Below are 27931 nucleotides of genomic sequence, written 5' to 3'. Positions count from 1 at the left end.
GAGCGCCAGGGACTCCATTAAATTGGGTCGCGCGTGCATCCCAGTCTCTCGGCGGCTGGGCAGCGGGTCCCTGCCATCTCCGTGGAGACGGGCAGGGTTAGAGGGGGTCGGAACAGCGATTGGGGGCAGCGGGGGAGGCGGCAGACGGCGGTGGGGAGCTCCATTGCATTGCGGGCATGCAAGCGTCTTGTGCACGTGTGCCCCCTGATGATAATTTCGCCAGCCCCTGGTTGGAAGAGGGCGGCTACATCTGTAGTTGCCTGTAACTTAAAATCATTCCCAAAAATAATAATATATAAAATATGGTGGGGTGTTAAAAGTGGCATATTTGGGGAAATATGGGGATGGGGTATCAAAACATGACAAAGGATAAGTACAGAAGTTAATCTTGTTGCTGCAAGTGGGGGTTAGTCCTTACTATTATATATAATTGGATTTGATTGCTGAACAAATAGGTACAGGCCTATTTTCTCAAAGACAGCACTATGGAGGTCATTCTGGTTGGCACGCTCCCCTGCGCGTTGCGCCTATGGGATTGCCCAGTGTTTCATGGGCATTCCCATGAAAATGCTAGGCATTTCCATTTAAATTGTGGCATAACATGGGTGTCATGGGTGGGCAACTGACATCACCAGATGTCAGCTGCCAGCCCCGTTCATGTAGCAGGGCCCTGCAAACCTGTGTCACCAGATAGCAACTTAGATTTGTGAGTGCTTAGGAAATCATTTGATGGTCAACGGTCATCAAATGATTTCTGGCGTGCAATGGGGGTGCGGACGTTTGTGTTGGCGGCGTTTGGTTGGCTCGCAAAGCTGCAAAATATGCTGCTTTGCAAGTCAACCAGAATAAGTGCCTATATGTTATGACTAAAAGACAATGGTAAGGAATTGGTTTATAAGCACACCAAGAAACCAACCTGAGACATCAACAATGGCTGTACAGCTGCTCTTGCCAACATTATTCTTCACCTCAAACACATATTCTCCACCATCGGCTATAGAAGTGGATAGAATTTTCAGGACAGCAACTTTGCCAAAGAAGCTAATTTTATATTTTTCATCGCTTGTCAGCTCTGTTCCATCTTTAAACCAAGTGGTTATCAATTCAGGTGTTCCACCAACAGTGCACTCCAGATTGCAGGAATCCCCTGCGGTAACATTGGTTGGTTGTGGTTTTTCAACAATTGTTGCTGGTTCTAAAATACAAAGGTGATAAAACAATACATGTTAGGAAACAAAATAGAGAATCAGCCCCAGTTGGAATCAGTGCAAGTTGGATGCTACATATGTGCTCTTTCTACTAGAGGAGTTTATTTATATATGTATTGGGTCAAACAAATTAATAAATTAATAATTTAATAAAAAATAATTAATAAACAATAAATTAAATAAATGAATGACTGGATGTTATAGGATGGCAAAGGATAAAGATAAAGTGTTCCTAGTTTGGACTGCTGCTTAAATATTTCCCATATCCTACAGGGAGTCAGATTAAAATGTAACTTTTATTAAATATATTTTTTATATCTGAAGACCAGCGAAATATAGGGTGTGATGTGTATTCTGTAGCAATAAATCCCACCCCAAATGTGTCCTGGATCACAAATTGGGCTAGTAGGATTCCCAAAACAACTCTACCACAATAATAGAAATTATACTTTCATGAGAAAACTATGAGAAAGTAGACACGTTCATAGAAATGCATTAGTTAAAAAGAAATACTAACCTAAGACTGATAAGCTGGCAAAGCATTCCTGTGATCCAGCCTCATTTTTGATCTGGCAAGTATATTTTCCTGTGTTCTGTGGCCCTGTGGCCGTAAAGTAAAGGGTTGCAATGTTGTCTACAAATGACAAGCTGATGTTTTCACTTTCTCTCACAACTTCTTCTTTATCTTTCAGCCATGCAACAGTGATAGGCTGAGTACCATCAACCACAGCTTGAAGCTGAGACGGTTCTCCGACCACAGTGGTAATGTTCTCAAGCTTCTGGACAAATCTTGGAGGTTCTACAGACAAAAAAACACTTGATGAAGATTCTAATGCAGAATTAACAATAATGAGTTGCTTTGGTGAAGTATAGCTAGAATAAAATTATAGGCGTTTACTAACCTTTCAACTTAATAGAACACAAGCAGGTGTCACTTCCAACCTCATTGGATGCTTTGCATTGATATTCACCAATGTCGCCAGCATCTACTTTAAGAATGTGAATGGAGGCCAGGTAATTATCTGTAATGAGCTTGAATTTCTTGCTGCTTTTAATCTCTCTTCGGTCTTTGAACCAAGACACTTCAAATGGAACAGTGCCTTTCAACTCACATTTAAGAGTTACATCAAGTCCTTTTAATGTCAGTACAGGTTCTGGTATTGTGATGAAAACTGGGGCTTCTATAACATAAGAGACAATATATATATATATATATGTCATGTTCTGTTTAAAATTTGTAAAACATTAATATCATAAATTGTCTTCTACAAAAATAAAATGCAACTACAAAGATTATCTGCTAAAAGTTTAGAAAAATTTAAATCAGGAATTTAATTTTTTTTAATTTTTGTTATAAGAGTTAATAAGTTACAGTATATGAGAGTTGTAAGAAGATTTTGTCCGTGCCAAATTTGAAGAACTTTAATGAAAAGACAATGGGTCCAAAGATTATAGGGCCAAAATAAGATTTTTTTTCTGTTATGGTACTCAAATGATCATGGTTATGCGAGTCCTTGAAAGAATACAGCCTGTTGTAAATATTGTAGCCTCTTCATGTATGTTGCACTGTCAATGACGGAGACTAGGACATTCTTGGGGCATGTAGTGCTTTTTTTCTAATGGTACCCAACATTATTTGGTATGAACGCCTTTTTTTCTGGAATTTCTTCTACTGTCATACTGTAGCTAGTGTATTTTAACTCTCCTTCCTAAATCTTGTATATCTAAACTAGTCTATTTCAGCAATTTAATAGGCCACAAAGACACTAACCGGGCTGAAGGACCTGAAACAGTGTAGATGTTTACAATAAAAATTTTTTTCAGAATATTGGATCTTTTTTTATAATAAAAAAAGCTCTGGGGCTGGTTACACCTTCTTGATAGATTTGTACCCTCATACGCAGTGCACCCATCTTGGTGCCCTAAACATTATAATTTGCTACATGTATATTATGTAATGAAAATGCTGTTCTAATTTGAATGAAACAATCACAGAACTGTCTGCTTGATACTATACTCTCAACTAAAAATAATCGCTTTTTTGCACATTGCTATAAATACAACTGTTATCTTTACCTTTCACTTTTAGTGAAGCACTACAACTTGCACTACCAGCATCATTGTGAGCTTCACAGGTGTAGTCTCCGCTGTCTTCGATGGTGGCATTAGTTATCTCCAGCACTGCCACAGAGTCGACAAAAGACATTGCATATTTGCTACCATGTTGAATCTCTGCATCATTTTTGAACCATAAGACTCTTATTTCAGGTGATCCACTGATTTTGCATTCAAACCTGTCAGAATCTCCATGTTTAATGACCTTCAAAGACTCCAACTTCTTGACAAACCGTGGAGGTTCTTTTGAAAAAACAAAATACTAAATGGTTAAATATTTGCAATAAACACATTAATGCATCTCAGAAATAGGCAAAAATGCTGATCGTTTAAAGCATCTCATTCTGTACATAAACACAGCAGAGGCAGTCATTTTGTTCGTTGATCCAATATCCCTAAAGTTAATTGGTTTCATCCACTTCCAATAACTTGATGGACAGTTGACAACTGTACTGACAGATGATCAGCAACATCTTTCAGCGTATATTTATGATTTTTCCCCCCAAAAAATCCTGTAGTTTCTTTACAAAAAGAGAAGACTATTTTTGCAGTATTTTGAAATATAATACTGTATATAAAAAAATCTAATTAAAAATATTGATGATCACAGTCTACCAAACCTGGTGAGCAAACTAAATTTTGGGGAAACGTGCGTGGATTAAGATGATTGGATTCTGATCCCGGTGCACAGGACTAGGACTTGGTGCACATGATCTCTGTTAAGTATATGTACAACCCTTGTTAGATTTTTCACCTTATTGTTTCTAATTAGAGGTGTCTATTTTAAAGATTTCTCTATAATATTCCAGTTTTAGCTAAATTTGTATAATTACTCTTACAAATCAACTTACTGTACCATAAGAGACATACATAATATTGTCCTAATTATGTATTAATTATCATCTGTTTATGGTATGTACCTTTGGTTTTCTGGGAACTCTTATTGTGTGGTAGCCTAGGCACACTCTCTCCACTGGATATCCAAAAAGCAGCCCCTATGGACCTGAATCAGGTTGGTTTGCTAGGCACCATACATTCACTGCCTAGTGAGCCCATTAACGACTCCCACCACCTGGCCAAATGCCCCCTCCACTGCCGTTGAATCCCCTTGTATGATGCAAGGGGATGTGTTTGGGAACATATCCCCTCGCATGTGGCCGAAGGGGAGAGAAAGCATTCAATGGTTGCTGAGCATCGAATAATTTCTATCCCCTTCTGTAATAAAAGTCAATCTATACTGACTTTTATTTCCGTTGCTGTTTGATGAAGATGGGGTGGGTGCTGATGCCATGTGACATTAGCCACCCGCCCCAAGCATCGCCATGCCTGCTACTACAGAGGAATGTTGAGAGTTTTTATTGGGATGCCCATAAAACGCTGGGCGTTCCCCTGCTGCCTGCCCCTGCACCCTTTCCTTCAGCGAATGGCCTGGCGAGTGTATAACTCGCTGAAGCCGTTCACTACCGGGATTTACACATGCGCAAATCCCGACCATCAGTTTTGGGGCCTAATTCGGATCGCAACGATCGATACTGAATCAGACCCTATTTATCACACTTGACCCTGTCTTCTGTAATCTCACCCACCCTTCACTGTTCTCTGTAACACATGGGCAGACAACAGGAACAGGGCCAAGGGCAATTGCGTCAATACTGATGGGATTTGTTCCCCCATCCAAATTAAATAATCAATAATTTTTTCCACACCATTATAATCCTCTGGGAATGTAAGATCTTACCTATCAGGGTTAAATTGTGCTACCTTGGTACCCTATATACATAGTCTATATAGGATATATGAAGGCTACTTTACTTAAGAGGTACCCCAAACACAATTATGTACAATTATTATATATTAGCCTTTCAGATATTTTTAACTTACCGCACCTTTTTAATGTTTTTTGCACATTTTCAATAAATACAGAAGAAAATGATTAACAGAGTAAGGACCTTATTCTGGTTGACTCACAAAGCTGCGTATTTGCAGCCTTGCGAGTCCACCAGAAGCTGCCCTGCCAATGCTGAGTTGCCCACCCACCCTTCGCACGCCATGCTCATTCGCTCGGTCTGTGAATGGATGTTTTACATAAGCATTCCTTCGCAGTTGAGGGGAAACTCCCACATCTTTCGAAGGTCGCCGACCATCGAAAGACGTGGTGGGTGCACGCATATCAAAAGTGACTCTCAGGTCACTAAGATAAGTGATATCAGCTGCCAGCCCCCCGGTGTGCATGTCATCGGGTGATCTCCATGGGAACGCCAAGCATTTTCATGAGAGCATCCATGAAATGCTTGGCATTCCCATGGGCGAGTCCTCGGTCCGTTGCCCCATTCCTCCCCCCGCCTGCCACCCGCAATGCGAATTCACATGCGAGTGAATGGACCTCAATAAATTCCTAAATTCTACTCACTTTTGAAAACCACCAACAACATTGTCTTTTTGTATTTGTACATATATATATATATATATATATATATATATATATATATATATATATACACAGTATAGACAATTTACACAAAGATACATACCGTTCCCTTTGTTCAATTTTGTTACTTTTGCCATTTTTTTTCTATAAGACTTATGTATTATGACATCAAATGTTATTGGAAGTGTTTTTCTTTTGAATGTACAGTATAACAAGAAAGATTTTAAGGTTTTAATAAAAAATTATTTTGTCTAGACGAGTGCCCCAACAATAAGAGTGTTCGTTCTCCTACAAATATTAGAATATAGGATTCTTGGATGCACCACCAACTGTGTTACCTTATAGATTTCATGTCTGATGTACAGGTTTCAATTTTGGTCTAAACTACAGTATCTCAAGATATAGATCCTAATGGATCACATCTTTGCTGGATCTTTCTCAAAGAATTACAAACTTTAAAACATCTTATGCAAATGTCATAGATGAAATATTACCAGACATTGGTAAGTACGCACAAGCCCTACTGTTATGTTATAACTCTACCTTGCACATCAAGGGAAGCGGTGCAAGAGTCTTTTCCAACTTCATTGCTGGCATAGCATGTGTAGGTGCCAGCATCAACCTTGCTGACTTTCAGGATCTTTAAATGAGCTTTGTTTTCTGTAAAAGTGATCTTGTAGTTTCCACCAGGGCGGATTTCACGGTTGTCTTTTGCCCAGGAAACTTTGATTGGCTGTGCCCCAGTGACATGGCATTCAAAGTTGGCAGCTTCTCCAAGTGGAACATTAGTAGATTCAGGTTTTATGTCAAACACAGGAGGTGATTTGGGTTCTGGAAGTAAAAGACAATTATGATTATGTTTACAGGTTCTTGGAATATGCCCGGGAAACGCTATTTGGGTTTATAAAAGAATAAAGTCGAAGTAGGCTACTTGTGATTCAACAAACCTGTGAGGATAAGTTTTGCACTGGAAGTTGCAGAACCAATTGGATTTAAAGCTGTGCAAGAATACTGACCAAGGTGGTCAACACTAGTGCTCAAAATATGAAGAGTTGCGATGTTGTCTATATATGATGTTTGCACGTTACTGTCATCTCTCAAAAGAACACCATCTTTAAACCAAGAGACCTCAATTGGCTCAGAACCATTTATTCGGCAGTCAAAAGTAACAGGTAAGCCAATAGTTTCCTGTACATCCTTAACTTTCCTTGCAAATGAGGGTGCCACTTTACGGTCTGCAAAAAAATATGTTTTAACATCATAAGACCTTTGTAAACCTCAAACAACTTATTTTCCCACTGAACTGTAAACACAGCGAAGAATTTTTAAGTAAGTTATTTTCACCTTGCATAATGATAAGAGCAGAGGAAGAGGCAGATCCAACAACGTTTTCTGCTTTACAGATATATTCACCACTATCTGCCTTTTCCACCTTGCTGAAAACTAAGGTGGCCACATTGTTCTTAAATTGCATTTTGTAAGCAGGAGTTGACCTCAGCTTGGTGTCTCCCTTATACCAAGAAACTTTTATTTCCGGTGTTCCTCCCACTTGGCACTGTAAAGATGTAGACTCTCCAATGGTAACTTCCACTGGCTCCAATGGGGCAATGAAATAAGGTGGTTCTAAAGAGCAAATAATTGTTATCAGAACCATTATAGCAGAAGTAAGCAATAGATGTTTTAATTTTTAACATTGACTAATTAGGTACAAACCTAGGATTGATAATAGGGCACTGCATGTGTCCTGTCCAGCCTCATTTGCCACATGGCATGTGTATTCACCGTCATCCTCTTGAGTCGTGCTGAATATTTCTAATAGGCAGGACTTTTCTGTGGTGGTTATACTACACCTTTCTGACTGGTGTATTTCCCTCCCATTCTTTTTCCAGGTAACCAAAATAGTGGGAGAACCTACATACGTGCATTCCAAAGTGATAGGTTTCCCTGATTCAATGCTACAGTCATTCAGTTTTTTCACAAATGTTGCTGGTGCTATTAAAGAGTGGCAAAGAAAATAAGAATGAGTATGTTCAATGCTGTATTGCATGTGTCACGGGCAATAATTTGCAAAAAGCTTGCAACTAACCTTTTACAAGGAGGTGTGTTGTACATGAGTCTTTGCCAGCATCATTGCTGATGAGACAAGTATAATCTCCACTCTGTGCACTGTCTAAATTGTACAGCTCCAAGGCAGCAAATGAATTTTGCAAAGAGATATTACAGTTAGGACCTGGCACCAGTTCACTGCTTCCTCTAAACCAATTAAGTTTAAATGGTGGTGTTCCTTTAATAACACTGGTAAAGGTAACACTTGAACCTGGTAGAACTTCCTGGGGGTCTGGTTTCCTCACAAAAGAAGGTGGTTCTAGAGATAGAGCAATGATATAAAATAATGATTACTATTAAGCTTAGAACTTTAAGTATAAGCCTAAGAATGTTCTAAGAAGAAGCACAAAAACTGGCATCCAAAAACAGTTTCAAAGAGTCTCAGTCTATGAAGAACAATATTATTTACCGACCTTGAACAGTCAAAGATGCACTGCATTCATCAGTTCCTGCCACATTAGAAGCATGGCATGTATAGTTTCCAACATCTGCTGCTCCTAATGAGTTCACCATTAAGGAACAGATGCTGTCTGCAAAGGTGATTTCATATTTGTTGCTACTAACAATTGGGTTCCCATTCTGATACCAAGAGACAGAAATAGGGAGAGAACCAGACACTTTGCACTCCAAGCGTGTAGAAGATCCCAGCACACTGTTGGTATCTTTAAGTTTTCTGGTGAAAGATGGTGGGATAACACGATCTGTGGGAGGATAGTGTGTTATGAGTGAAAAAAGTATGGGTAAAATAATATAATAATATATAAAATGCTATTAGCAAAATAGGATGACACTAACCAAGAACATCAACTGAGACAGTACAGCTGTTTTCGCCAACATCATTCATGACTTCAAATGTGTATGCCCCGCTATCTCCCTTGTCAGCAGAGAGAATTTTAAGTGTTGATCTCTTGTGTGAAAAACTAATTGAGTACTTATGGTCACTGCGTATCTCCTTGGCATTTTTATACCACTTAGTGATTAGCTCTGGTGAGCCAGAGACTGTACATTCAAGAGTAAAGGTATCACCAGCCGTAACGCTCATTGGCTCGGGCTTCTCTACAATTCTTGCAGGTTCTGAAAGAAAATTAGAAATACCCTCTTTAAAAATATAGAGAACACTCTGTTACTTTTAGCTTTAGATCAGAACTCTTGTTCCATAAGATTTAAGATTGTATTTATATAAATAGTATTTATGCTATATAGGAATTCTTAATTTAAAAAGCCTCCAAAGAAATTATTAGCATATGTTAATATTACCAACCTATCAATAAAAGGACAGCAGCACATTCTCGTGCTCCCACTTCATTGGTGGCCTGGCATGTGTATTTTCCTGCACTTAAAGATTGAGTGCTGGCGATTTGCAAGGAGGCAATATTGCCTGAGTAAGATATTCTGACATTTTCACTTTCTCTAACAATATCTCCTTTGTCTTTCAGCCAGGTTATTGCAATTGGCTGGGAACCCTCAGTGACTGCTTGCAACTCTGTCATCTCCCCGATAAGGCATGAGACATCGCTGAGTTTTTTCACAAACCGTGGTGGTTCTATTGAAGAAAACAATTGCTGGTGATTCATAGAAGACTTTTGCAGAAGAATTAGGTCAAATGTATGTATAAAGAAAGGATAATACACAGTGTCTACCAACCTTTGAACCTGATAGCACAGGCACAGTTATCGCTTCCAACTTCATTGATGGCTTTGCATTGATATTCCCCTATATCAGCTGCCTCCACATTAAGAACGTGGATGCTGGCCAGGGTGTCTTTGGAGGTTACCTTGAATTTTTTACTGCTTCGAATTTGTCGCCTATCTTTGAACCATGCGACTTCAAATGGTGGAGTTCCCAAAAGTTCACATTCAAAACTGACATCAACACCTTTCACCACCTCCACTGGGCTAGGCTTTCTAACAAAAACAGGGGGTTCTACAAATAGAAACAAAACATTTTTTCTAAACAATAGGTCAGAAAGTTACTTTCTATTGTATGAAATAAAATGATAAAAAAATGCTTAAGATTTCTATCAAGATTTTGTTAATACATGGTCCTTATATATTGAATAGAGAATCTGTATTAATAATATTCTTAACATTGGGATTACTATGTGTATATGAAGAATAAATATGAAATAAATAAATACTGTACTATCTAAATATTTAGCATAGTTAGAAAGATATTAAAAGGTACTTGATAGTATTTTGTCAAATTGTTGGTTATAATTAACCAAGGCCTAAAATGCACATTACGCTTTCTATGAGTGTGGAATGTTTTAAACTAATAAGAATCTTCCCTTTCCTTTAATTTTCCTTAACCAATTTACCATTTGTTAATTCCTATTTATATTTATGATATTTCATATCTTATATTTTCTCATAGGTAATCAGAATATAAACTTTATGTACAATACACACTATTATTATTAAAATAACTTTATATTATAAATATAATGATTGGAAATTAATTATTACATTATTACTGTTACATATCACAATCATTTTGCTTTGTTTATTTTGTATGTAAAAATTAAATTTTTAATGTAATTTGTTTATGCAATAAAAAAAATAACGGGGCAGATGTATTAAGCCTTAACAAGAGATAAATGCAAGAGTCATAAAGAGAGATAAATGTCCACCCAATCAGCTCCTTACTGACTTTTTTCAAACACAGCCTGTAACATGGCAGTTACGATGTGATTGGCTGGATGTTTATCTCTCTTTATCATCCTTGCATTTATCTCTTGTTAAGGCTTAATACATCTGCCCCACTGTATGGGATAAATAAATATCAAAAATTGCACAATTTCATATTAAAGGACCTGTAGAGTGATTCTGAAAAGCTATGAAGTGTTCTAGTCTTTTCTACTGAAATGTACTTTTTTAATTGTATAAAAATATTTTTAACTAGTTTGAGCTTGATGGTAATGGTTTACAAACTTTTCAACAGAAATTAGATACTCCTCAAGGTTTGCAATTTGGGAAACAAAACTCCTAATATAGTAGGACTAACTCAAAATGATTCCTGCACTTTTAAAATGTTTTTATTGGATTAGTACCACTAAATGAACTTTTACTAAATTGAATTGTTAGTCTTTTTTAATTTGTCCTAAGCAAAACATATTTACAAAATAACAGAAAGCTCTTTCACAAGAGCATGTTTTATAAATTTGTGCATTGTAAATTCCACACCTTAGTTATAATGGGAATATACAGTATTATCACTAAGTGGGAGATAAATGAATTAGTGAAAATAAATTGTAAGTGTGCTGGTGGAGAAGTTGACCATTGCAAGCTATCAGCTTTGAAATAACATTTATGCAGAGTATTATGTAAAATCATAGGTAGCCATCTCTGCCATCTTATCTTGGATGTCTTCTCGCCACCTCAAAATCAATATTTCCAAGACAAAATTACTGTACTTATTTTCCTACCAGCCAAGAACAGTTACCATCCTGATATCTTCATCACTGTTGACAACTCGACAATCTACCCTACCCGACAAGCTCGTTGCCTAGGGGTCATTCTTGACTCTGAACTTTACTTTGTTCCCCACATTCATTCTGTCACCAAATCATGTTACATACATCTAAAAAACATATCCAAAATACGACCCTATCTCATACAAGACACTACTAAATCTCTTATCCATGCACTTATTATATCCCGCATTGACTACTGCAATAGTCTCCTAACTGGTCTTCCCAAGAAGAGACTCTCGCCACTGCAATCCATTCTAAATGCTGCTGCTAGGCTGATCTTCCTAGCAAGATGCTCATTGTCTGCTGATCCGTTTTGCCAGTCCCTCCATTTGGTACCTGTGTTTTACCATATTCAATATAAAACCCTTCTGCTAGCATATAAAGCTATTAACCATACTGCACCAGCTTATATCTCTTTACTTATCTCAAAATATCTCCCATCTCGACCACTCCGCTCTGGACAAGATCTGTGTCTCTCTACTGCATGGGTCACCAGCTCCCATTCACTATTGCAGGACTTTCATCGTGCTGCTCCCACCCTATGGAATGCCCTTCCACGCACAATAAGACTCTCCACTAGCCTCCAAACTTTCAAGCGTTCCCTGAAAACTCACCTCTTCAGGCAAGCTCCATACACATAACCCTCTGAGGTACTTTGTATTATATAGCTTCCCCTCTGGACCTACAAGCTATGCTTTTACTGGTGCCTGTCCTTGTGTTTCCCTCCTATATCCCTATAGATTGTAAGCTTGCAGCAGGGCCCTCTTACCTCCAAGTCTGTCTGTTGTTATCCAGTTTGTTTTATCTCTGTTTACAATTGTAAAGCGCAACGGAATCTGCTGCGCTATATAAGAAACTTTAAATAAAAAAATAAATAGGTAGCAGCTGATTGATTGCCATGGGCAACTTCTCCAACGGAACACTTCTCCACACTTTTCCCTGCTTCATACATCTCCCCCTAGACATATTTGACAATGCAATATAAACCAAGTTTTTTTTTTTAAATTGCGTCCTTGTAAAAATAGTTTTTTTTTTATTTGCTTCTTATTTTTTTTTTAAATTGCAGATCTAAAACTTATATATATTTATACACATGCAATTTAGGCTAAAAATATATTTTCAATGAAAGGGGTTCTCAGATAAATAATTTTTAAACTATTAGATGAATGTAACAAAACTTAATCTAAAAGTGGAGATCTCTTTAAGAGATTTAAGAAGTGGTTAAGACTGGTGCTACATGTTACGGTATATTGTATTTCCAATGTTACCCTCAAAATACTGAAAAAATTAAGAATACTTTTGGACTACATTACACTTACTCCAATATTATTTAAAAAAAATGTATAACCACAATTACATAAGCATAAATAGAACAAGTGAAAAAGAGCAACATTGGGAAGTAATATTGCACCTTTTACTGTGATTGCTGTACTGCAGCTTGCACTGCCAGCGTCGTTATTTACTTCACAGGTATAATCGCCACTGTCTTCATTGCTGAAATCATTAATTGCAAGTACTGCCACATTGTCGGCAAAGGATATGTTGTGCTTTTCGCTTGGACGAAGCTCTGAGTCATTTTTGTACCATACAACTTTAATCTCTGGAGATCCGCTAATTTTGCAATCAAATTGAGCAGAGTCACCAAGTTTCACAATCTTTGTAGGTTCTAGTTTCTTTACAAACTTTGGAGGTTCTATGGAAGTAGAGGAGAAAAATAACTATTCATGCAAACAAATAAAATGTGTAAGTTGAAGTCCTGTTCTATTTTGGGTTGAAATGTGTACTTGTGATGATTAAAAATTGTATGTTTGCTTAGCAAGCCAGGGGTTCTAAATTCAGTGTAGCACACCAATGTGTAACCTCAGTATTGAAAAGCTCATTCCTTTATGCTTAAGCTGCCTGGTAAAACAATCATACCCTAAAAATAGAGACAAACACATACAAACCAAAGACAAAAAGAAGAGTTTGCATTTCACACTGTTTGCTATAATTTCCTTTCATACAAAGAGAAAGTACTGTAAGAACATATTTACTGTCTATTTTAATAACACATACAGGTTAACAAAAAAATACCTTTCACACTCAGTTCAGCTGAACAAGTTTCTTTCCCAACATCATTGGCTGCTTGACAAGAGTACAGACCCGAATCTCCTTTACCAACTTTTACAACTCTCAGGTGGGTTGTATTACCAATGTAGGTGATCTTATAATTTCCACCTGTTTTCAGTTCTTTATTATCTTTGGTCCATGTCACCTTTATTGGTTGTGTTCCAGAAAGTTGGCACTCAAAATCTGCACTCTCCGAGAGTACAGCTCCTACAGGTGTTGGTTTTTTATCAAAGAAAGGAGGTCTCTTGGGTTCTACAAATCAAAATGAATTGCAAATATGCTTAGTATATATCTGCCTAAAAAGAATATGCTTTGTGCACCAATATGAAATTTAAAATAAAGCTGCCTGTCCAAATGATTACACCAACCTGAGATTGTGAGTTTAGCAGTAGACGAAGCTGTACCAACTGAATTTGTAGCTGTACAAGAATATTGCCCAGCATGACCCCTTTCAGCTTCAAGAACACGAAGAGTTGCTACGTTATTCACAAATGACAATTGCACATTATGGTCCTCAGTTAAAGCTATGCCATCCTTATACCAAGAAACCTCAATGGGTTCTGAACCATTGATACGACAATCAAATTTCATAGGCTGTCCAACCGTTGCCTCCAGATCCTTCATTTTTCTGGCAAATGAAGGTGGAAGTTGACGGTCTGCAAAAGAATAAGTTTATTGAAAGCTATTTACTTTCCTGCTCTGAATTATTTTTATTTTTTTTAACACCATAACAAAAAGATACAAGGAAGAGAAGGTTGTTTTAATAAATAAGAAAATCACCTTGAATGGTAAGCACTGCCTTTGAAGAAACAGATCCTACAGAATTTTCTGCTTTGCAGATATATTCTGCACTATCATTTTTGTCCACCTTGCTGAAAGCTAAAGTAGCAATGTTGTTTGAAAAGTATACTTTACATCCTGGAGTAGAACGGAGTTTAGTATCTGCTTTGTACCACGACACCACAATTTCTGGTGTCCCTCCAACTTGACATTGCAAAGATGTTGAGTCACCAACGGAAACTTCTGTGTCTTCTATGTTGGTAATAAAGTAGGGTGGTTCTATTGAAAGAATGATTACAGTAACTCACATATTCTTTTACCAAGCCTAAAGAAAAATTAACACTAAATGTATGTGTAACAGCATAAGGACACACCTAGAATGGTTACCACAGCTTGACAGGCATCTTGCCCAGCCTCATTTTCAACCCGGCAAGTGTACTCGCCATCATCGTCTATGGAGCTACTTAAGATTTCCAAGATACAAGATTTTTCTGTTGTAGTTAAGTTGCATGTTTCACTTTGCATTATCTCTACTCCATTCCTTTCCCAAGTTACATAAATGGGAGGTGTACCAGTGTACGTGCTCTCCAAACTAAATGGTTTTCCAGTTTCTATGCTGTAGTCTTTTATTTTCTTCAAAAAGGCAGCAGGTTCTGGTTTAAGAAGATACAAAAAGGGTTAGCAAAGCTTTTGAAAATGCGACAGCTAATAAGCAAAAGAAGAGTTTAAAAGAAGAAATGTTACCTTTTACAAAAAGATGGGTAGTGCATGAGTCTTTTCCTGCATCATTAGACACAACACATGTGTAGTCTCCACTGTGAGTTTTGTCCACCTCATTCAATTCCAAGGTGGCAGTTGAATCTTTTAGTTTAATATTACATGTAATTCCAGAAATAAGTTCACTGCTTCCCTTAAACCAGTGCACTTTGAAAGGGGGTGTTCCCTTTATGACACTTCTAAAAGAGACATTCATTCCAGGTAATGCTTCCAGCGGTTCAGGCTTTGTCACAATGGTGGGGGGCTCTGAAGAACCATAGTAATATCATAAGATGAAATGGCACATTATGAAATTATGGTACTATATACTGTACAGTATGTATACAGCAATAAAAACACTTTCCATGTTGTAAAAATCTACAAAATATTAAGAGATAATTGAAAAAAGTCAAGAAAATCTGTTTACAAAAAGAATCTTTTTGAATCACTACTTACCTTGCACAGTCATGGTAGAGCTGCATTCAGTAGTCCCAGCAACATTAGTTGCTACACAGGTATAGCTACCAGCATCATAGGATTCTAAACTATTAATTTTTAAAACACAAAGACTATCTGAAAACTCAGGTTCATATTTGTCTCCACTGAAGATTTCACTTTCATTATGAAGCCAAGATATAGACATGGGTGGTGATCCGGTGATTTTACATTCCATAAGAACAGTGGAACCTAATGCACCAGTAGTGTCCTTTAACTTTTTGGTGAAAGAAGGAGGTATGACTCGATCTATTCAATGAAAGGGGAAAAGATATATTTTAAAAAAGACCTATTCAACAACCATAATTATTTTTGTTTGAAACCTCAAAAGATAAAATAACTAACCAAGTACGTCAACTGTTGCAGTACAGGTGCTTTTGCCAACATTGTTCTTCACCTCAAAGGTGTATTCTCCACTGTCACCACTATCTGCAGACAGGATTTTAATGGAAGCTATCTTATTGGAAAGACTGAGCTTATATTTTTGGTTGCTGGTCAGTTCTTTGCCATCCTTGAACCAGCTAGCAGAAAGTTCTGGTGTGCCTGCCACTATGCATTCAATAGTGCATACATCTCCTGCAGTAACTCTTACAGGTTCTGGCTTTTCAACTATTGTTGCAGGTTCTGCAATAAAACACAGCCGTTGATGTAGACTTACAAATTGATTAATTTAATCTAATCAAATAAAATATATATTTTTAATGTTTTTGTTTTTACCTAGAACAGATATGTTGGCTATGCACTCTCTCATTCCAGCATCATTTTGAATCTGACATATATACTTTCCAGCATTAGCTGGTTCAGCCTTCCTTATTTGAAGAGTTGCAAGGTTCTCAAAGTGAGAAATCTTAATATTTTCACTCTCCCTGATGACCTCTTCTTTGTCCTTTAGCCAAAGAACTGAGATTGGCTGCGAGCCTTCGATCAGTCCTTGTAATTCAAGAGGTTCACCCAAAATAACAGTAACACTTTCAACTTTCTTCACAAATCTTGGTGGCTCTGGACAAGAAATTTAATGCAAAGAATTGTTAAGAATGATATTTTTTCTCTGCTTTTTTTTAATTCATTAGTTTCAACAGATTTAAAAAACATTTACCTTTAAGTTTTATGCTACAAATGCAAGCATCACTCCCAACATCATTGACTGCCTTACAATGGTATTCTCCAATGTCTGGGGCCTCCACATTAAGAATATGAACAGATGCAAGTTGGTTTTTGGTAGTTACTTTGTATTTTTTGCTACTTCTGATTTGTCTGCGATCTTTAAACCAGGTCACATCGAAGGGTGGTGTTCCCAAGAGCTCACATTCAAGACTAACATCCACTCCTTTGAGAATTTCTGCTGGACTTGATTTCTTGCTAAAGACAGGGGGCTCTATGAAAATAATTAATTCAAGTTACTGAATTGTGGAGAAATTGCATTGAGATTAAAGATAAAGTGCATATGGCACAGCCAGCTTATATATTAATAGCATTGCTGAAAAACCTAATAAATCAAGTAGAAAATTCTGAAACAATGCTTTAGAGTGCATGCAGATCATTTTATTTAATCAACACTGTTCTATTTTTATTAGAAATTTTACTAGAACTTGTCTTTAAAAGTAGTATTAGATTCTAAGAATTATTTGTGGTATACTGAAAACCATTTATAGTATACAGTAATTAGTAATTTAGGGCAGTTTTAATTAACAAAATAAAAAGCCCTGTTATATATAACACTGATCAGTTTAATTATATTTTTTCAAGTTACTAATCAAAATAATAATGGTAAATAACTACTTTAATTCAAAATTTCATATACTTTATTTTATTTTTCTTGAAAAGACATATTACAGTATATAGGGTCCTCTAATCCTTAAAGAAGTAAAAAATATAAAAGTAGTTTAAATATATGTAGGACTTTTATAGTACAGTAGTAGTCTATAATATTTTAATTCTATTTAATTATGCTTAACATATTATAATAGAACATATTTCCAAATAAATATTTCAAGGTATTACTTCATACAGCTTTTGATCCATTGTAATGAATTTATTAGCTATTGATAACCTACCAGTATTGTAATAAGGGAAGTTATTCTAATATTGGCGAAGAAGCTCAAGCATTAAAGCCCCGTACACACGGGGGAGATATATTGCTCAGCCATATATTGCTGAGCAATATATGGCTGAGCAATATATTGCTCAGTTTCTCCTTTTCATCAGCGACCAGAGATAGTCGCTGATGAAAAAGAAACTGCCGGATGGAGCCCGGCAGTGGTAATCATCTGGTCGCAGGAGCATGTTCCTGCGACCAGCAATCACTACAGGGGTAAAAAACGGGAGCGCGCACCCGGCGATATATCGCCGGTGCACACTCCCATCGTGGGCAATATGGTTGCTTAGCGACCATATTTCCTGTGATATTACACAAAATCGCCCCCGTGTGTACGCACCTTGAGAGGCAAACAGGCTAAGTTTATGCGATATTCTTAATTAATCTCAGGTGTGACTATATTTAAATGTTATTAAAACAAAATGAAACATAACATTCTTAGCAGTCAAAGCTTTAACATTTGCAATATTTCTAGTAGATTTAATTTGTGCTTTAATACTATCTATATATTTTAGAAAATAAAAAGTAGATATATGTCCCAAGAAAATTTTTATTCAATGGTAAAGTATATTGATTATTGCTCAATTAAAGAGTTATTTAAAATGTATCAAAAAGACCTATTTTAACAAATAAAAAATATCATAAAGTGTTAGATTTAAGGTGATGGACGTTTTGATTTTAAAAGATGGTTCATAAAATACCAATTTAATTATATTTTAACCATCAAATTTACCAAACTTTTGGGTAGCGTTAGTCTACATATACAAGGATTCTTATAGATATTGCTGTTTTAAACCTTATTAGTCTCTAATCACTGCTTTATGGATACAAACTGACCACCATGTGGATCCGGACTGGCAGACAAAGTAGTTAAACAGACCATTATCATAACATAACTATTTTCCCAGAAGATTAAAAAAAAACTCAATCTTGCTAAAGGTTGTTGAAAGCATGCATTCAAAATATTTCTAACCTTTGACTACAATCTTGATACTGGAGCTGGCACTGCCAGCATCATTGTTTGCTTCACAGGTATAATCCCCACTGTCTTCGATGCTGAGGTTGGTAATTTCAAGAACTGGTATATAGTCAATAAAAGACATGCTGTACTTCTCATTTGCCTTAATTTCACCATCATTTTTAAACCAGGTTATTTTTATTTCTGGAGATCCGCTGATCTTGCACTCACATCGGACAGAGTCACCTTGTTTGAGTACTTTGGATGATTCTAATTTCTTGATAAACTTTGGTGGTTCTATAATACCAAAGGGAAAATTGAATTAGTACAGATGCTACTGTTACAATTGCAGTCTGACCTTGTTGAAGAGATTCCTATATATGTGTGCTGCATTATACAGTAATAAAGATGCGTAAAAAAGTAAAGAATGTGTGTAACACAAAAAAATACAAAAAGAAGAAAGACTTAAAATCCTCGCACCTGTTACAAGTAATACTGTGCTACAAGTATCGCTACCGACATCATTGGTAACTTGGCATGTATAGCGACCACTGCTGGAACCATCCACTGTGAACAGATTTAAGAAACCTATTGATCCCTCCATTCCAAGAAAACATTTTGCTCCAGAAAAGAGTTCCACTTCTTCTTTGAACCATTTAATTGAGAATGGCTGTGTTCCTTTAACTTCCACTTTAAAATCCACCAAAGAATCCGGTATTGCTTTTTGGCTCTCAGGTTTTACAATGAAGGTTGGAGGTTCTGCGACGTTGAAGAAAGAGTATTTATATAAACCATTTTTAAACAATGCTCTAATATTGTTTAATGTTACCAAGATGAGTTAAATGATGGTATATATTTATTAAGATTTATTAAGAAGTTTTTTTAGTAAAATTATTATCGAGACTTTAAACATCAAAGAGGTAGTAGAATGTTAAAGATGAAAAAAAAATATTTTCAAACCTTTCACAGTTAAGATGGCACTACACTCAGCGCTTCCTGCGACATTCACTACTTTGCACTTGTAGTTGCCATTGTCAGATACGTCTAAATCAGCAACAGTCAAAGATACAGTATTTTCATGGCAGACAAGTCTGTGCTTTGCACTATGCAAGATTTCACTCCCATCTTTGAACCATTGTGCATTTATGGGCAGTGAACCAGACACTTTACAGTCCATTTGAATGGAAGATCCAATAACTTTATCCATTTTTGTTAACTTTTTGGTAAAAGATGGTGGAATAGCTTGATCTGTCCAATAAAGAAAATTAGAGCTAGTTATTCCTGAGGCTCATATATATATCTCTTGGCACGTACTATAGAATTAATAAGTTATAATACAAACCTAGAACGGTAACGAAAGCTGTGCAGCTACTACTCCCGAAATCATTTTCAACCTTAAATGTATATTCTCCACTATCGTCCTTGCTCACAGACTGAATTCTCAAGCTTGACACATTATCTTCAAAATTTAGTGTGTAAAATCTACTTGGCATAAGTGGCCTACCAGCTTTATACCATTTCACTTGGAGCTCTGGTGTTCCAGCTACAGTACAGTCCAATGTTATGGGATCTCCTTCAGTTACATTGACTGATTTTGGTCTCTCAGTTATCTGAGCTGGTTCTGTGGCATAAATAAAATTCAAATTAATTTGAACACGACTGTGAATAATTATATTTTTTAATAATTAAATTATTGCACATTTAAATGAGTCTGCTACTAACCTTGAGCTATTAAGGATGCAAAGCATTTATCTGTCCCTGATTCATTGGAAGCTTGGCATATATATCTACCGGTATGGCTGGAATCAACAGTTCTTATAAAAAGAGTAGCCACATTGTTCTCATAAGTAATTTCGGTTTTGTCATCCTGCTCTAAAATTTTGTCTCCTTTTATCCAAGATACTGTTATAGGGTCAGAGCCTGCTATTGCACACTGGAATACAGCAGGACCTCCAAGGACTGTAGTGGAATTTTCTATCTTCTGGACAAAGGTTGGAGGTTCTACGCAAGATAAATGTTTTAAAGAAAGATTACTTATTGTTGTCCAATTAGTTATAAAACAATAATATGAAAATAATATGGCTTTTTTACTTTAACTGACCTTTCAGGTGGACTGAAGCACTGCAATAACAGCCTCCAGCTTCATTTGATATAGAACACTGATATTCACCAGCATCAGAAAAGTCACAGTTGAAAATATGAAGTTCGAATATTGAGTCTTTTTGAACAAGAGAGTACTTTTTACCACTACGAATCTCCTTTTTGTTCTTGGAGAAAGTGACTTCAAAGGGTGATGTGCCCGAAACCTCACAGAACAGCTTCACGTCAGAAGCTTTCACTACTTCAATTGGCTCGAATACAGTAATAAAATTGGGGGCTTCTACAATTAGAAAGTAAATACAAAACAGCTTACTGAATTGCGTACCAAAAATTTATGAAAATAATAAACTATTGTAACGGTACCAAAAACTAACCTTTCACTTTAACATCAATACTGCAGCTCTCACTACCTGCCTCGTTGGTAGCCTCACAAACATATATTCCAGTGTCCTCAACAGTAGAATTGATAATATCAAGAGTTGCTATCCCATCAACAAATGAACTTGTATATTTGTCACTTGTTGTGATATCATTTCCATCCAAGTACCAGGTGACCTTGATTTCGGGTGTGCCAGCTATCTGACACTGAAATGTTGTTGATTCTCCTTTTCTCAACAATGAAAATGGACCTGGCTTTTTAACAAACCGTGGGGGTTCTAAATACAGAAAAATCAAGATTTGTTTAAATCATATCTAAAAATTAGTTTTAATTACACAAATAAAGAATGTAAAAGTAAAGAAGGCAAACCTTTAACAAAGAGATTTGCTTTGCAAGTTGCTGCACCAACATCATTGCTAACTTGAATTGTGTAACTTCCGGTATCAGCAGCTTTGGCTGACAGGAGCTCAAGAATACTTGAGGACTCGTCCTTCCAAATGGAACGATTCGCTCCTGATAGAAGCTCTTTGCTATCCTTAAACCATTTTATTGTCATGGGTGTGGTACCATTCAAAACAGCTTTAAACTGAACTCTAGAGCCTGGTAGAGTGTCTTGTGATTGAGGTTTTTCAAGAAAGTATGGAGGTTCTAAAACAAGCAAATGAAAAGTGTTAACTAAAATATCCTGAATGGGTTAAAATAGTCGATTTTTTGGTATGACAGAATAAAAATGCAAACCTTTAACAGTTAAATATCCACTGCACTGGCTTTTCCCTGCTTTATTAGTGGCGGCACATATGTAGGTTCCACTGTCTGAACCTTCCAGTTCATTAATTTCCATAAATGCTATGTTGTCATGGAAAGAATATTTGTGCTTTCCACTGGGAGCAATCTCCTTGTCATCCTTTAACCACTTAACAGCTATAGGATGGGAGCCAGAAACTATACATTCAAGATTGACGAAAGACCCTTTGACACTGTCCATTTTCTTCAGTTTCTTTGTAAATGATGGTGGTATTATCAGATCTAATTAACACAGAAGACAAAAACACTGTGTTAACCACAACTGCAATATTCAGGTTGAAATTTTTTTGTTTTTGTGAATTACTGTAGGTAATAATAATAATAATAATAATAATAATATTAATTATAATAATTTATTATATAATACCAACCTAACACATTGACAGATGCAGTGCATGTGCTTCTGCCAACGTCATTTTGCACCTCAAATGTATATTCTCCAGTATCGTTCTTGTCTGTTGAAGTTATTTTTAAAGCAGAAACATTCTCAGTGAAGCTGATTTTATATTTTGGGCCAAATTTTAACTCTTTTCCATCTTTAAACCATTTGGCTGTTATTTCTTTTGTTCCAGAAAATTTACACTGCAAGGTTGCGGGGTCACCTTCTGTGACATCCACAGAGACAGCCTTGTCGATAATTGTAGCGGGTTCTGTTAGAAATAGTAAACACTACCATTTAGAATTTATAAATTGATGTAATACAATCTTTATTTAAAGTTCCTTAAGCACAATAATGACCAACCTTTTACTGCCAGCACAGCAGAACATCTTTGGACGCCTGCATCGTTTTTAGCCTCACAAGTGTACTTGCCACCAAGATTGCTTTTTATTGAAGTTATGTGTAAAGTTGCTACATTGTTTTTAAATATTGCCTTTATGTTGTCCTCTTCCATGACTTCATCATTGTCCTTCCACCAAGATATAGTGATGGGTTGTGAACCTTTAACAGAACACTGGAATGCAACCATTCCTCCAATTAAGGAGCTTAGGTTTTCAATTTTCCTTGTAAATGTAGGTGGTTCTGAAGGAAAACACATTTGCGTAAGAGGAAAATGACGACTAAATTGCAAATTGGAAATATAGGGCCTGATTCAGAGTTGTACATAATGCGGATATCTTCTGTGTTGAGCGATTATCGGTAAACTGTACATGAGTCTTAAGGGGCATACACACTGGAGCAAATTTGTGCTATTTTCTAAGCAATCTGACTAGATTGCTTAGAAAGTAAGCACAGATCTCTCCGTGGGATGCAGTCAATTTGCCGGCGGTCGGGATCCCGGCGGTCGGAATCCCGACACTGGAATCCCGACCGCCGAAATCCCGAAACTTTCTCCCTCCGTGGGTGTCCACGACACCCATAGAGGGAGAATAAAATAGCGTGGCGAGCGCAGCGAGCCCGCAAGCGGGGGCGCTCCACGTCTACCCCATGTCGGGATTTCGGCGGTCGGGATTCCAGTGTCGGGATTCCGACCGCCGGCATTACATATCGGATCCCTCTCCGTGTGTATGCTCCAGAGATTAAATATCTCTTGCTAACTAAGTCAGTACATGCAGTCAAAATCTAGTCAGATTGCTTAGCAAAATTGCTTAGCACAGATCTCTACGTGTGTATGCCCCTATAGTCACACTGTGGATAAAGATGTAGCCCCTGTCATCTATCCCGTCAGGGGCGTAACTACATTTTGGGTGCCCCCCGCCGTTAAAGGGAGGGCGCCCGCCCGCTCACCCCGCCGCATCAACTCCGCCGCATCAACCCCGCCGCACCAACCCAGCCGCATCAACCCCGCCATCCCCCGCAGTCTTACCTATGTTCAGTACGAGGCGCTGGTCCCGGCTCCCTTCTTCTGCTATGAGGACTACCACAAAATGTCCGCCCCCATACAGCAGACAGTTTCAGAGAAGACAGGTAAAGACTGCGGGGGATGCCGGCGGGGCGGCGGGGTGTAACTATAGCACTGCAGCCCCCGGCGCCCGCACATGCACAGCGCCCCCCCCCCCGCGCGGTCGCGGGGGGCTGCGGTGCTATAGTTACGCCACTGTATCCCGTGCTGCAGGCCCGATTAAGGGCCTGATTCAGACCTGTTTGCTAGGCTGAACATACTCGCAGCCTAGCAAACAGGTAAGTGCTGCCCCACTGAACGCCTGCCCCTCTCCTGCCACCTGAATCCCCTCGCTAGCATATGAGGAGATGTGTACGCAAATACATCCCCTCACATTGGGCCGTCCAGATAAAAAATCATTCAATGCTTGCCCACCATTGAATAATTTTTCTTCTGTTTGCAGATAAAAGGCAATCTAGACAGACATTTAACTTGGCCGGAGATGACTGAACCTGGGGCGGGCGTTGATGTCAGCTGCCCGCCCCACAAAAGGGGAATTCCAAGCATTTTTAAGTGGAAACCCATAAAACACTGGGCGGTCCTCTGCTACAGCTCCCTGGACACCACCTTCCCTTCCCTCCTCGAAAGAACGATCCGGTGAGTTTGAAACTCGCCAAAGCTATTTATTCCTAAAGTTTGCGCCTGCACATATTTGCGGATTGCGCAGACCCCAAACATCTTTTAGGCTCAAGCTGCGATTGTGATTCTCTATGTAGAAAACCTGGTGCCACCATCTCAATTCCCACAGCCATTCTGCATGACCATATGGTTGACCACCAAAGCATCTGCACCCATTGCTTCATTTTTATACAGTCTCTTGGATTTGCTTAGCTGCCTGTGGGCATCTCAATAGATGTCCAGGTGGCTACAACATTATCATGTTTTCACAGATTATTTGCGTACAAATCCGCAGATGCGAATGCATTAGTGTACATCTTTGAATCAGGATCTTAATGTCTATTTTAAGATTTACTGACCTTTCAGTGCCACAAGGGAATTACATAGGCAGCTTCCAACATCATTAAATACCCTACACTGATATTCTCCAATATCCGTAGAGTCAAATCTTACAATGTTGAGACTTAACGATGTGTCCTGAAAAAAGGTCTTATACTTTCTACCACTCCGAATGGCTTTGTTGTCTTTGAACCATGAAACTTCAAACGGTGCTGAGCCTACAATTTCACCTTCCAAGATAACATCGGAATCTCTCATAACTTCAGTGTTTTGAAACTCTTTTACAAAAGATGGAGGTTCTGTGGTAAGAAAAATGTCTTCTAATTAATAAGATGCTCCTAACGATACAAAATGTTTTACGTTGGTGAGAAAGAGTATAGTATAGAAAGAAGGTATAATATATGATAAAACACACCTTTAACTATGACTGCACAGCTGCATATATCTGTGCCAGCCTCATTTTTAGCTTGACAGACATATTCGCCGATATCTTCAAGGCTGATACTGAAAATTTTAAGAACTGCAACAGAATTCAAGAATGTCATACTGCAAGCATCGCTTTCTCTAATTTCCTTGTCATTTTTAAACCATGTAATATTAATCACAGGTGTTCCAGCTACTTTACATTCCAGCTGTATCGAATCACCCTTTTTGAAAAGCTGAGATGGCTCTAATTTCTCGATAAAAGTTGCCGGTTCTGCAAGATTTAAAGATAATAATTAAGACAAATTTATGACGCAAAGAGTAAGAGAGTACATTATCATTGTAAATCTAAAGAGAATGCAAACCTTTTACAAAGACATTTGCACTGCATTCCACGGCGCCAGCGGAATTGCTGACTTTGCAGACATAATTTCCTGATTCAGACGTTTTAATTGCATAGAGTTCCAAAGAGCTGCCATTATTTTCTTTGGCAATGTAGCAAGTTCCTCCAGTTTTAAGTTCTTCCACACCCTTAAGCCATTTAATGGACAATGGTGGTGTTCCCTTAAAAGTAGCCTTCAGGCACACCGTTGATCCTGGTAGCGCATCTTGTGAATCTGGTTTTGTTATGAAGCTTGGTGGTTCTAAATGCATAAAGAACAGACATTTTAACAAACCCATAAAGAAGTATTAAGAATTATAAGTCAATTAGAGCTAAAAGAAGATGGAAAAAAGTACATAAGCAAACCTTTCACAGAGAGAGTTCCCTTGGTTTCTTTACTCCCTGCAGAGTTTGTAGCTCTGCAAGCATAAATTCCAGCATCGGTCATGTCTAGCCGACTTATTTCTAAAGAGGCAGTACCTTCCACAAATGATATCTTATATTTGTCAAGAGTAAGTTCTTCCTCATTTTTAAACCACGCAACTGTCACGGGCAATGAACCAGAGACCTTGCATTCCAATCGGCAAAACACATTTACTACACTGTCAATATCACGCAGAGGTTTGGTAAAAGATGGGGGGATGGTTCGATCTGTTTAAAACAGAAATAAATATGTTTGTTACAATATCACATTAAGCATTGGAGAGCTATAATAGCTGGTATCCCCATAAATGGGATTGTATTACCTATTATACTAACCTAATACTGTGAAGGTGATCTTGCAACTGCTATTACCCACATCATTGGCCACCTCAAAAGAGTATTCACCACTATCCTGAATTTCAGCAGAGTAAAACTTTAAAGAGGCAACATTATTTTTAAAGCTTATTCTAAACTTTTTGCCAGAGGTCATTTCTTTCCCATGCCTTAGCCATTTCACTTTAAGTTCTGGAGTGCCTGATACGATACATTCCAGAGTGGCTGGATCTCCGGCAGTCACTTGGATCAGTTCAGCTTTCTCAACTATTTTGGCAGGCTCTATAATAAAGTTAAACACAATAGATTAAGGAAGAGCCTGAAGGCAATGATTATCAATCGTAAGGACAGAGTAAGAGATTGGCCAACTGACCTTTTACTACTAACTCGCCAAAACAATTCTGGCTTCCTGCATCATTTTCAGCAACACAGGTATATTTCCCAGCATTGTTAATGTGAACATTGTTGAATTGAAGAGTCGCAACATTATTATCAAATTTTATTTTTATTTTATCATCTTCTCGGACGACTTCTCTTCCTTTCATCCAGGTCACAGTAATAACCTCGGAACCTTTCACAACGGCTTGCAGGGCAATGTTGTTACCAACAACAGCAGTGACATTTTCAATCTTCTTAACAAAGGATGGAGGTTCTGGTTTAAAGAAGAGCAGTAAGTTTGGAGATTCTATTCTTTATTTATATTATATTCATCACATACATACATCTATGACCTGAAAATATTATGCTATTCTAGGGTTTTTGATCATCCATGTAAGGATGATGCATATTTTAGAGCACTGTTTAGATAACTACCCAAAAAAGACCATTATTTCTACTATTTCTTTAAAGAGAATGGTTGCATTTATGACTTTTTATGTTATATTTATGTTATTTACCCAACATAATGTACATTGTATCAGGGACACCTAGAGATTTCAAGGTGCACAGGGCACCCATTATGCATTCAGTACTCTCCTGACAAACCACAGAGAGAGGAAGTTGCATGCTCAATGGCATTCATAGTTGTATTCATAAATACAGCAAGAATAGTCAGCATCTGCTGTCTGTTACAGTGACTAACCCCTAAAAATCATTGACTGGCTGCTCTGTGAGCTTTAGTCAATGAATTTTGTCACCCCACATTCATCTGCAGTCTCAGGTTAAATGGGAGGTAGAGAAGAAAGTGGCCGGAATTTTTAATGAAGGATTTGGGTTGTTCCAAATTTGGTCTATCTTTTTCAATGCTAAAGTTTCAAGTTGAAAATCTGGGGTATAATTTATAATAAGTGAGGGGGAGTCTGATATAAACTGTATAAATAAATAAATATATATATATATATATATATATATACTGTATATATACAGGTAAATACACACATACTGTATACACATGTGTGTATCTATTTAGCTAAATGATATTGACCCACCCCCTTTCCTACTAAAGGTGTGCTTCCCCTAGCTTTTGGTTTTAGTTTGATTGTATTCTATAGCGGGCAATCACTGCCAGAATAAATCTGAACTGTGAGTCCTCATCTGAACCAGCTTAATCAAAGGATCTATCAGTGGGTCTACTAAGTTCTTTAATAAGACATGCCCTGCTTAGTGGAGACCAATACACACCCCTAATTCCCTGTTATAAAGCCCTTGTCACAGGCATCTAAATCATGAAAAGTTCTGTAAAGTTTTTCACTTGGAACTTCTGAAACAGATTCAGGTAGAATCATCTAT

General features: G+C 37.5%; 1 protein-coding gene across 1 annotated transcript in view; it reads right to left on the bottom strand.

Moving 5' to 3' along the window:
- Positions 1–27931, bottom strand: part of TTN (titin) — a 286949-nt gene that overhangs the window by 179164 nt on the left and 79854 nt on the right. Inside the window, exons 47-86 of the mRNA XM_083155111.1 lie at positions 26577–26855; positions 26207–26485; positions 25814–26098; positions 25431–25709; positions 25058–25339; positions 24663–24941; positions 22548–22826; positions 22177–22455; positions 21740–22027; positions 21371–21649; positions 20997–21278; positions 20624–20902; positions 20245–20523; positions 19865–20143; positions 19483–19770; positions 19003–19281; positions 18538–18819; positions 16566–16844; positions 16187–16468; positions 15815–16093; positions 15431–15718; positions 14963–15241; positions 14593–14871; positions 14219–14497; positions 13807–14094; positions 13403–13690; positions 12741–13022; positions 9502–9780; positions 9119–9400; positions 8653–8931; positions 8271–8558; positions 7838–8116; positions 7465–7743; positions 7096–7374; positions 6699–6986; positions 6295–6582; positions 3285–3566; positions 2111–2389; positions 1726–2007; positions 917–1195 (exon numbers count right to left, since the gene is read on the bottom strand). Coding sequence (XP_083011237.1) covers positions 917–1195; positions 1726–2007; positions 2111–2389; positions 3285–3566; positions 6295–6582; positions 6699–6986; positions 7096–7374; positions 7465–7743; positions 7838–8116; positions 8271–8558; positions 8653–8931; positions 9119–9400; positions 9502–9780; positions 12741–13022; positions 13403–13690; positions 13807–14094; positions 14219–14497; positions 14593–14871; positions 14963–15241; positions 15431–15718; positions 15815–16093; positions 16187–16468; positions 16566–16844; positions 18538–18819; positions 19003–19281; positions 19483–19770; positions 19865–20143; positions 20245–20523; positions 20624–20902; positions 20997–21278; positions 21371–21649; positions 21740–22027; positions 22177–22455; positions 22548–22826; positions 24663–24941; positions 25058–25339; positions 25431–25709; positions 25814–26098; positions 26207–26485; positions 26577–26855 — 11262 coding nt within the window. The remainder of the gene's footprint in view (positions 1–916; positions 1196–1725; positions 2008–2110; positions 2390–3284; positions 3567–6294; positions 6583–6698; positions 6987–7095; positions 7375–7464; positions 7744–7837; positions 8117–8270; positions 8559–8652; positions 8932–9118; positions 9401–9501; positions 9781–12740; positions 13023–13402; positions 13691–13806; positions 14095–14218; positions 14498–14592; positions 14872–14962; positions 15242–15430; positions 15719–15814; positions 16094–16186; positions 16469–16565; positions 16845–18537; positions 18820–19002; positions 19282–19482; positions 19771–19864; positions 20144–20244; positions 20524–20623; positions 20903–20996; positions 21279–21370; positions 21650–21739; positions 22028–22176; positions 22456–22547; positions 22827–24662; positions 24942–25057; positions 25340–25430; positions 25710–25813; positions 26099–26206; positions 26486–26576; positions 26856–27931) is intronic.

The sequence above is a fragment of the Crinia signifera genome, chromosome 7 (genome assembly GCF_055691185.1).
Source record: "Crinia signifera chromosome 7, ASM5569118v1, whole genome shotgun sequence".
NCBI lineage: Eukaryota > Metazoa > Chordata > Amphibia > Anura > Myobatrachidae > Crinia > Crinia signifera.
Note: the sequence above shows the minus strand (reverse complement) of the source record. Positions and strands in the feature narration are given on the sequence as shown.